This window comes from Orycteropus afer, unplaced genomic scaffold (assembly GCF_000298275.1).
Source record: "Orycteropus afer afer isolate SDZICR_OR568_19922 unplaced genomic scaffold, OryAfe1.0 scaffold00053, whole genome shotgun sequence".
Classification (NCBI taxonomy): domain Eukaryota; kingdom Metazoa; phylum Chordata; class Mammalia; order Tubulidentata; family Orycteropodidae; genus Orycteropus; species Orycteropus afer.
In genome coordinates, this window is record NW_006921640.1 from 3,379,200 (window position 1) to 3,390,794 (window position 11,595).

The following is an 11,595-nucleotide window of genomic DNA, read 5'->3' on the forward strand; positions in this document are numbered from 1 at the left end:
TTTAAACACCAGAGGCTCAGCCTCAAAACTCACGTCTACATGTCACCACAGTAGGACAAACCGACAGACAAGTTTGTCCTGCTGTTGGAGACCTCTCATATCACCCCCACCTGGGTCCCTGTGGCTGACAGTTCCTCTGTCTGGCTTCCTGGCTCTTAATCCCCTTTCTCCTGCTCTTCTGGCCTGCTTCTTTGGGCGGATAAATGCCTTGAACCTGGACAGAAGAGCTGTCAGCCCCAGGGATACAGGTGAGGAGAGACAACTCAGGGACACCCAAAGAAGCCAGTAATAGTGAAAACTAAAAGAAAAGAAGTAGATTGACTTACTTTAGAACCAACCTACAACGGAGTCATTAGAACAAAATCTTGTCATAAATTGGGGATAAACTGTAGTCTATTACACATGTTTCATAATTCATTCATTCTCCTACTGTTGATTATTCAAGTGGTTTATAATATTATAAATAGTGCTGTGATAGAATAGTCAAGTACTTAAAAGTCACTATTATCTTTATGATGATTTAATATAAATTCTTGTAATAAAGTACGCTAGAGCACTAAGTATAGAATAAAAGGGACTTGAACATCATGCTGAGAAATATCAAGTACAATTATTTATGATCCCCTTACAACCAACTAAGACCACAAAGGACATGGACATTCTTAAGGCTCCAATTCAAAGGCCAATTTGCTTTTCTGATAATTTAAAATTTTAAAAGGAAAAACCAAAATTTACTGCCAGTGACCATTTAGAGACTGAGTATGTACATGAAGTTTAGCTGTGTCTTAAGAATTATATAAAACTGCAAGAATTAACTTACAGATATCCACTAAATTCTTCTGAAGATTTTCTCCAAACTGTCACTTCTTTCCCAAGACATGACCAACTTCTGAAAAATGCAATCATACAGGGTGCTCCTAATGCCGCTGATGCCCTCCTAGCTGTGCGCCACTATGCACGGGTTCCCGAAGTGAAGCTAGGATGTGGAATCTGCTCAAGAGCATCCCGAGAGCATCTAAGTTACTGCTTTCTGCTACGCAGCAGCGAACCTTGATTATATCCCTCTTGAATTTAGAGACCATCTAAAGAATAGATTTGATACATTGAACACCAATGACCAAAAACTAGAGGAATTGTGGGATGACATCAAGAACATCATCCATGAAGAAAGCAAAAGATCATTGAAAAGACAGGAAAGGAAGAAAAGCCCAAAATGAATGTCAGAAGAGACTCTGAAACTTGTCCTTGAATGGAGGGTTGTTGTTGTTGTTGTTAGTGCTGTCAAGTCAGACCCGACTCATAGCGATCCCTTCTTGGGTTTCCAAGGCAGTATCACTACGGAAGTAGGATTGCCCAACCTTCCTTCCGAGGAGTGCTACTTCCTTCTGGGTAGCAGTCAAGTGCCTTAGCCACTATGCTACCAGAGCTCCTTGAATGGAGGGTAGCTAAAGCAAATGGAAGAAATGGCAAGATATGAATCAGAGTCAACTTGATGGCACAACAACAACGTGTATAGTATGTAACTTTTTGAGACCGGGTTCTTGCACATAACATAATTCATCCATATTGTTGCATGTATCAATAGTTCTTCTCTACTGCGGAGTAGTATCCCAATGTATGGAAGTATCACAGTGTGTTTATCTATGCACTCATTGAAGGACCGTTTGAGTTGTTTCCAGTTTTCATCAATTATGGATTGTCTTCCTATAAACACTTGTGTGCATATATTAGAATGGCTAAAATAAGGAATACTACATAAGAAATACTACAATAAGTAATACCAAGTGTTAATAAATACGTGAAGCAATGTAAACTCTCACACATTGCTGGTTGGAATGCAAAGTGGTGCATCTATACCAGAAAGCAATTTGACAGTTTCATAAGTAAACACACATTTTATGAACTAGCAGTTCCATTCTATTTATACTAGAGAAATGAAAACATGTTCACACAAAAACCTCTAATTCTTTTTAATTCTTTATTTTTCAATTAATTTTCATTACTTTTTTAGCTTATCCTTCTTATCCATTACTATGTTAGTTTCTTCTTTAAGTACTCTCCCCTAGTAGATTCCCCTAGGGTACTCTTAGAGTCCTTTACAGCTACTCTCCTGTTATAGTTTACAGTTCTTTAAATTACACAGTCCCTGTTGAAATCATTGAGTGGTTTCTGTCCTCAGTTTGACCCTGCACATCTGTGGTGCCTCTCCACTGCCATCCCTACCCCTACACAGTTTCTGATGGAGCCCTTCCCTGCCTTTCCCAGACCTCTTTCTGAAGGTGAGGGATAGATGCTACAGGGTATATATTTTGCTGGTGTCTTCTGCTTCTCCTATAGGCCTGCTCATTTTAGTTTACTCAGCTTCAGCCCTGGTCTTAGCTGGGAAGATGCTGGAGATAAAGGGTAAGCAGGCTTTCTCCATGCTTCATTTCTTTCAGCAAAAGTTCAATGTGGTTACAGACCTGCCTTTTCAAACTCATCAAGGTTACCATTTCATGAACTATTTGAAGTCCAGAAAGGCGAGTTTCCATGGCAAGTGAGTATCCAGATCTCTCGGAAACACCTCTGTGGAGGCTCAGTTATACACCAGTGGTGGGTTCTGACAGCTGCACATTGCTTCCAAAGAACCCTGTAAGTTTCTGAGGCATTGCCTTACTTTATAACATTTCTCTTCAATGTATGTCTGGGCTGGGTGGCTTATTTGGTTGGTGCAGAAGACTGATGAAGTCACAGGTTCTTCATCCCATATTTTCCAAGTGTCTGCTCTACATACACTATTATCCCTTTATTTAGTTAACCATATTGAAAAGTAAGCCACTTGCTATTAGCTATGCACCAGCACTGGAAAATCAATACAAGACTTCCTGCTTGTCATTTGTATATGTAGATAGTACATTATGTTCATTCATTCTACAAACACTCATTGAGCACCAGGATCTATTCTAAGTGCTGGGGATGGAGGAGTAGACAAGACAGCCAAGTTCCCTGCATCAAAAGTCTGCATTCTGTTGTCTATGATGAATGCACTACACTTCCTTTGGTCTGGAAAAATCTCAAAGATTTTCCTGAGTTTTTATCCCAATTTCTACCTATCTGATTGCTAGTCACTCCCAGGCCACCATACTTCCACTACTTCAAAATTCTCAGTAGTCTGTGGTAAACTTTACTGTTTGCAATTGTCTACAAATGTGAAATACAGTATAACTATTATCAGCATAAGGAGATCTGGTGGTGCAGTGGTTAAAGTATTTGGCTGATAAGTAAAATTGGTCATGTGATTTAAACTCATCAGCTGCTCCATGGGAGAAAGATAAGGCAATCTGTTTATATAAAGATTTACAGTCTTATGGGGCAGTTCTACTCTGTCCTACAGCGTTGCTATGAATTGGAATTGACTTGATGGCAGTGGGTTTGGTTTATCATTAGCATTTATGCTATTGTATTTATTTTGTAGATTAGAAATGGAAGTGAAGAATTTGACTGTGGTCATGGGAGCAAGAAAATCAAGTGATGCGAGCTTGGAAAGAATGAGAGTGCAGAAGATAATTATTCACAAAGACTATAAACCTCCCCACCTTGACAGTGACCTCTCCCTGCTCCTGCTTGCCACACCAATACAATTCACTAACTTCAAAATGCCTATCTGCCTACAAGTGAAGGAGTGGGCCTGGGACCGATGTTGGATGTTAGAGTGGGTAACTGCTCATGAGTATGGTATGTGCTTTCCCTTTGTAATCCACTGAAGGCCCTTGTTTAGATTTCCCTGGGCTACACAGCATGATAGGAGCTCTGGTAGCATAATGGCTAAGACACTTTCCTGCTAACCAGACGGCTGGCGGTTCAAACCCACCAGCCACTCCTCGGAAGGAAGGTTGGGCAATCCTACTTCCGTAGTGATACTGCCTCGGAAACCCAAGGAGGGTCGCTATGAGTCAGGTTTGACTTGACGGCACATAACAACAACAACAACACACAGCATGATGCTTTGCATTTAGGAATACTTGAGACTAATACAGGCTCCAGCTGTGTGACCTTGGGCTAGCTTATTAGCCTTCCTGAGTCTCAGTTTTCTCATCTATAGAATGACAGTAATGCCTCCCACAAATAATTACATGAATTAAAAGAAATGATACATGCAAGGTCTCCCGTAACTGCCTGGAACATAGTAGAATCTGAAAACCTGACAGCAATGATAATTTTTAACAGGCTCAGAAGAATTGTAGAAAGTCAGTTTGGAGCCTTCCTTTATGGGCTCTGCCCATCTCCCCAGCTGCTTATCACCTGATGAAGCCCGTGTAGACTGTCTTCCTGAGATAGCTCCAAGCCAGTGATTCCTCAACCTAGCTTGGTCAATAATAATTACATGTCTTTCTCTTCAGGGCAGCATCTGGCCAGCCAGTGAGGACATCTGGGAGGGTGTGGGAATGGGGTCGGGGGAAGCTCTTCTATGATCATGGTCATTTCCTTTTCATAAGATGCCATTTCAAAGTATGTGATTTTCCTGGTTTCTCCATTTGGCATGGCTAAGGCACAGGACAAAAGTTATCTGAGGTTGGGCTCTTCTAAACCTCTGTACAAGGACAAAGCATGGCTGTGATGGGACTGTACAGAAAGTTCATTTTGGTTCCTCTGAGAAGGCTTGAGGATGGGAGTTTTATAGGTTAATTCCTGAGGACACACATAAGCAAGGATGAAGGAACCACTCACTGGTGATACTGGAGAAGTGACTGAGTAAGGCCTTGTGTTAGAAACTTCTAAGGCCTTCCTACCCTGTGAGTCAATGACTTGCAGAAGTTTTGAAGCCTTCCAGGGCTTTAACCATGAGTATTTGTGGGCCCATCTCTCAGTGGCTAACACAGTTCTCATTCTTATACTAGCTTCCTCATTTTGCCAGACAGATCTGATATGTACCTGCAAAAGATGAGAGTGGTGCAGATTAACTGGAAAGAATGCAGCAGGAGGGTGGACCAGCTCTCCAGAAACATGCTTTGTGCCTGGAAGGAACCAGGCACCAAAGGCAGATGCCAGGTACTCAGTCCCTGCCCCAGCCCATCTCTCATTCCTGCCCTTGCCATCACCACTATTTTCTAGGTTTCCAGGAGGTAGCCCAGGAAGGAGGAGGCCTCTAGTCCACACCACCAGCTCCCTCCCACCCCTCCTCTTGCTGAGTGTGCTTTTGATTGTTTTCAGATGATTCCTCCTTTCTTTTCTCATTCCCAGGGAGACAGTGGGGCACCTATGGTCTGTACTAACCGTGGAACCAGGAGACTCTTCCAAGTGGGTGTCTTCAGTTGGGGCATAAGATCTGGCTCCAAGGGAAGACCTGGTATGTTTGTGTCTGTGGCTCGGTTTATTCCGTGGATCAAGGAGGAAATGGAAAAGGAGGGGAAAGCCTATGTCATCTCAGGAGCTCTGAGAAGATCCTTGACTCATACTCCACAATACCCCTTATTTCTAGGTTTGGGGTCTCAAATTCTGCTCACAGTCATGTTTACTGGTGATAAATCAAATCACTAATCTTTGGGCCCACTTTTTCCTTTTCTCTTCCTCCCTTCTCCTTTCCCCTCTCCCATCCTTATGTAAGCATTTATGAAGTATCCATTACAGCCTGGAAAACCCTATGGGGTAGTTCTACTTTGTCACATAGGGTCACTATAAGTCGAAATTTGCACAATAGCACATAACACCTATGAGTAAGCCTCTGTGCCAAATCCTGGAAGTGAGACATGGGCTCAATTCTCCCAAATCTCACAATCTAATGAAAGAAGATCAAAAGTAATGCTAAAAGGGAGTACAAGAAGTGCATGAAGGATCCCAGGAAGAAACAATGATCTTCTGACAAGGAAGGTCAGGGAAGGCTTCAGGGAAGCACTGGAAAATCAACCTTGAGAAATCACTTTGTATTTCTGGCTTTGAGTTTCTTCATTTATAAACAAGGAGATTCAACCAGATTAAGGTTTTTCAACACTCTGACATTTTGTAATATTGAATAACTTCTTTTCTTTCTCTTATGAAATACAACAGTAGATAGCTAAAGACTAGCTTTAATTTATCAGCTCAGCATTTACTGTAGACTAAAACACAGGGAGCTCCTCATCTGAGGAAGAAATGCCTGAATCTATTGGCCATTCATGAAAGGTAGAGTCTATGGTAGGTTGGGATCAGGGATTTCTCATCTAATTTGGTGTTGAAAGTGGGGAGATTAGGACTTGGGACTTCAAGGTCACACCTTATTTCTCTCCTTTTAATTTATTAAAAAGAAAAGATAATAAGGTGACTTGGAAAAAGCAGTGATATCTGCTCTCTTCATGTCAACAACTGAATGAGGGCCACTGTAAAAGGGCCAAGCATTTCCCTATCATGTGAAAAAGAATAAAAATTCAAGGACAACAAAGCAAGTAGATCCTTTCATTTAAAGAAAATAGAATAGCTTATGTGACCAGATATACACTGGATAAGAGTTTGTTTTTAGAAAATTGTGAGATGATGTTTAAAGACAAAGTACTATAAACTAAGGTCAGGAAAGATTATTAGAATTCTTTCTTGGCTAAATCCACCTGACATAGGTACAGTCTGAAGTTAGAGGATGCAAGGGAGACAACCAGTCAGTCATATGTGGCCCCCATAGGAATGCATGAAGAAAAAAAAATCCATCCATCCATTCATTCATTCATTCATTCACATAAGCACTAAATGTGTATCTGGCACTGGAAGGGTACAGGGAAGTAGATGACATTGGTGGTTCCTGTCATCAACATATATGTCACATCCAAATCCGTGCTTCTTTTGACAGGGTCACCAGTGATTACCTTAACGTGATGTTATGGTTTCATTGACCTAGTGCTATTTCATAGAATAGCATGAAACACAGGCCTACTGTCTTTGGAGTTTGATAAAATATGTTGTTGTTATGTGCCGTCGAGTTGGACCTGACTCATAGCAACCCCTCCTTGGGTTTCCGAGGCAGTATCACTATGGAAATAGATTGCCCATCTTCCTTCCGAGGAGTGGCTGGTGGGTTTGAACTGCCACCTTTCTGTTTAGCAGTCAAGTATTAAATGGGAAAAGGAAGATGAAATTCCCCTATGCCACTAAAACACAGATTTCCTTGATACCTTTTTGGGTTTTATTATCCTGGGTTCTTTCCTCTCACACCTTTGAGATAGGCATGACAGGCTTCCCTGTTTGTTTCTTTGTTTTTTTTTCTAGAACTATTTGACCTCTCTTTCTAGCTGCTTCACCTGGCAAGTCCTCTTGTTTCACTTCACACCTGTGTTACTGTTGCTCACATCTTATGTTTTAAAAAATGTATTAGAATTACCTGGATATGAGTTTCAAAAAAAAGTAGATTCCTGGACATTATCTCAGGGTGAATGAATTAGGACCTCTGGACATGAGGCACAGTATATCTGCATTAAAAAAATCTCTAGGTGATTTTTAAAAATTAATTTGTAACAGCTCTATTGAGATATATTGATGTTATGAATTGAATTGTGCCATCCAAAAAATATGTTCAAGTCCTAACCCTCCCTACCTGTGAATATAACCTTGGAAAAAGGGTCTTTGAAGATGTTATCAGTTAACATGAGGCTATACAGGAGTAGGGTGGGTCCTAATTGTATCTGAGTGTTGTCTTTATACAAAGGAAGTGACACAGAGTCACAGAGGGGGAATATGGCCATGTGAAGATGCACCACAAGCCAAAGAAATTCCTGGGGCTATGAGTAGCTGGGAGAGACAAGAAAGGATCTTCCACTAGAGCTTTCTGAAAGAACATACCCGGGTCAACACCCTGAATTCAGATTACCAGCCTCTAGAATTGTGAGACAATAAATTTCTGTTGTTTTAGCCACTAACTTTGTGATACTTTGTTATGGCAACCCCAGAAACTAATATAACCAATATATAATAAATTGTACATGTTTAAATATACAATTAGATAAGTTCTTGACATATGTACACACCCATGGAATGATCACCACAATCAAGACAATGAGCATACCTATTAACCCCAAAGTTTCCTCTTGCCTATTGAAGCACAAAAGTTTTTAATTTGAAGAAGTCCAATTTATCATTTTTTTTTCCTCTTATGATTCATGATTTGGCGTTGTTACTAAGACATCTTTGCCTTACCTAAGGTCACAACACTTTGTGACTATTAACTTTGCATTTCTGGTATAAACATCATTAGTAGTGGTGCATTTTCTTTTTTTAATTTACTAAAATAATTTTTAATGTTTTGCAGCTATATTAGTGAGGCATATTGGTCTGAAGTTTTCTTGTAATGTCTTTGTTTAATTTGAAAATCAGCCTAATGCTAACTTCATAGAATGGGTTGGAAAACAGTCCTCCTCTTCAGTTTTCTGGTAGAGTTTATGTATAAGCGGTGTTTTTCCCTTCTTAAATGTTTGGCATAATTAAACAGTGGGCTAGGAATTATCTTCATTGTAAAGTTTTTAACTATAAATTCAATTTCCTTAATAGATATAAAGATACTCAGATTATCTATTTATTCTTGAGTGAGCTTTGATAGTTTATATCTTTCAAGGAATATATTAATTTCACCTAAGTTGTCAATTTTTTGGCATAAAGTTTTTCATGTTGCTATGTGTCATTGAGTTGGTTCCTACTCATAGTGACCCTATGTACAACAGAATGAAACAATGTCCTGTCCTGACCCTTGCTCACAATCCTTGCTATGCCAGAGCCCATCATAACAGCCACCGTGTCAATCCATCTCATTGAGGATCATCCCCTTTTTTGCTGATCCTCCTCTTTACCAAGCATGATATCCTTCTCCAGGAACTGGTCCCTTCTACAACATGACCAAATTGTGAGAGACAAAATTTGGCCATTCTCAGTTCTATAGAACATTCTGGCTATACTTGTTCATTCTTCTAGCAGTCTATGGTAGCTTGAATATTCTTCGCCAACACCACAATTCAAAAACATCCATTTTTCTGCAGTTTTCCTTATTCACTGTCCAACTCTCACATGCATATGAAGCTATTGAAAATACTATGGCTTGGGCCATAATATTTTTACAGCTATTAGATTATGAGAATCTAAAATTATCAGATCCTTTCTTTCTTGGTTAAATCCAAAGTGCACCTTAGTCTTCAAAGTGACATCTTTGCTCTTTAAAGAGGTGTTTTGCAACAGATTTGCCAGATGTAATAAGTTGTTTGATTTCTTGACTGCTGCTTCCATGGATGTTGATCAAAAAAAAAAAAAAAAAGAAAGAAAACCTAAACTCGCTGCCATCAAGTTAATTCCAATTCATAGCAACCCCTCCTTCGGTTTCTGAGGAAACGACCAATCTTCCTTCCAAGGAGTGGCTGATGGGTTTGAACCACCAGCCTTCTGGTTAGCAGTCAAATGCCTTAGGCACTACACCACCAGAGCTCCTTGGATATTGATTGTTGATTCAAATAATTGAAATCCTTAACAACTTCAATCTTTTCTCCATTCATCATGATGTTGCTTATTGGTCTAGTAGCGAGAATTTTTCCTTTATGTTGAGGTGTAATCCATACTGAAGAATGTAGACTTTGATCTTCATCAACAACTGCTTTACATCTTCCTCATTCTCAGCAAGCAAAGCTGTATCATCTGCATATTGCAGGCTGTTAATGAATCTTCCTTGATACTGACACAATAATCTCCATATAATCTCACTTCTCTGATTATTTGCTTAGCACACAGATTGAATAAGTATGGTGAATGGATACAACCCTGACACACATCTTTTCTGATTTTAAATCATGCAGTATCTCCTTGTACTGTTCAAATGACTACCTCTTGGTCTATGTAAAGTTTTTCATACTGTTCCCTTATTATCCTTTTATATCTGTATAATCTATAGTGATGTCATCTCTCTCATTCCTGATAGTGGCAATTTGTGTCTTCTCCCATATGTTCCCTATCAGTCTGTTTAGAGGTTTATCAACTTTATTGATCTTCTCCAAGCACTGGCTTTTGGTTTATTGATTTTTCTGTTTTTTATTTCATTGATTTTTGCCATTCTATTTATTAATTCTTGTTTTCTTACTTTGGGTTTTACATTCTCTTAAGTGGGAAAGTGGAGTCACTGATTTGAGGCCTTTATTATTTTCCAGTATAGGTATTTAGTGCTATAAATTTCCCCTAACTACTATTTTAGCTTATTCCACAAATTTTGATATATTGTCTTCTCTGTGCTGTTTCTGACAAGAATATGCTGTTATCCTTATCTTTGTTCCTATCATGTAATGTCTTTTTTTTCTATGTATGGTTTTTAAGGTTTTCATTTTATCATTGGTTTTGAGTTATTTGACTATGATGTGACTTGGTGTAGTTTTCTACATGTTTCTTGTATTTGGGATTAGTTGAGCTTCTTAGATTTGTGTATTTATAGTTTCTATCAAACTTGGAAATTTTGGGACCATTATTTTTCAGATATTTTTCCTGTCTTCATCTCCAAGGGACTCAAATTATAGACATATTAACTTCTTGAATTTGTCCCCACATGTTACTGATGCTCCTTTAATTTGTGTGTGTACGTATTTCTTTTGGAGAGTTTCTATTATGATGTCTTCAAATTCACTAATCAGCAATGTATAATATCTTGTTAATCCTATCCAGTTTATTTTTTCATTTCATACATTGTTTTAATCTCTAGAAATCTGATCTGAGTCTCTTTTCTATTCCATGTCTCTACATAACTTTTTGAACACATGGGATACATTTATAATAACTGATTAACTGATTTAATGTTCTTGTCTGCTAGTTCTAACATTTATGAATTTATGAGTTTTCTCCTGATTATGGGTCTTATTTCCTTCTTCTTTGCATGCCTGTCAATCTTTTATTACAATGGGTTTTTAGACCCAGCCTCTCATCATTTTCCTGTTCCTGGGTGCACACGAAGATGATTATATTTAGCAGCCAGTAGAACTCTCACACTCATTCTCTGACCTATGGATTAAGAGCCATTATAGTAGGAAAGTCCTGAAAATGCCTCAACTGGCTAAGATAGTTGGAATAGTTTGAGTTCCCTGGGAAACAAACTTTGAGACAAATTAGATTATAACACATTTATTAATGAGTGTTCTTGGGAAGAACATCTCTGTAAGGAGGAATCAGGGTTGGACAAAGGGAAAAGTTGGGCCATGATGCTATTTCAATGAAGGCTTCAGCCAACCCCACAGGGTACTTTGAAACTAGGATGAATATCCTGAATTGGAGCTGGAGGGCTAGAATTTGCTTAGTCACTTATTCAATGTGGACTTCTCTGGGAAAGTGGCCATGAACTTGGGTGAGGAGACTCTCTTCAGCCAAGGCAATTCCCAAAGATAGTTGACAATTGAGGAAATAAGTAAGATTACTGAAGAGGGACCCTGAGCATCACATCAAATTGCCCACTAAAATAGTTAATCAGAAGAAATACTTCATCTTGATGGAATTGCCAATGTCAGTGCTACCCTCGAAGACTTTAAGGATGTAAGGAGTAGTAATCTACTTTATATCCCCCATTCAACTCACCAGTAGTCCCTACAAAAATATGACATTATGACAGATGAGGGACTACTGGTGAGTTGAATGGGGGATATAAAG

At 39.1% G+C, this 11,595-nt stretch overlaps 1 protein-coding gene across 1 annotated transcript in view; it reads left to right on the plus strand.

The window, feature by feature from the left end:
* Positions 1–3,461: 3,461 nt before the first annotated feature.
* The window catches only part of LOC103195245 (serine protease 52-like), a 62,933-nt gene continuing 54,799 nt past the window's right edge, over positions 3,462–11,595 (plus strand). Inside the window, exon 1 of the mRNA XM_042780669.1 lies at positions 3,462–3,714. Within this exon, the coding sequence (XP_042636603.1) occupies positions 3,462–3,714 (253 nt within the window). The remainder of the gene's footprint in view (positions 3,715–11,595) is intronic.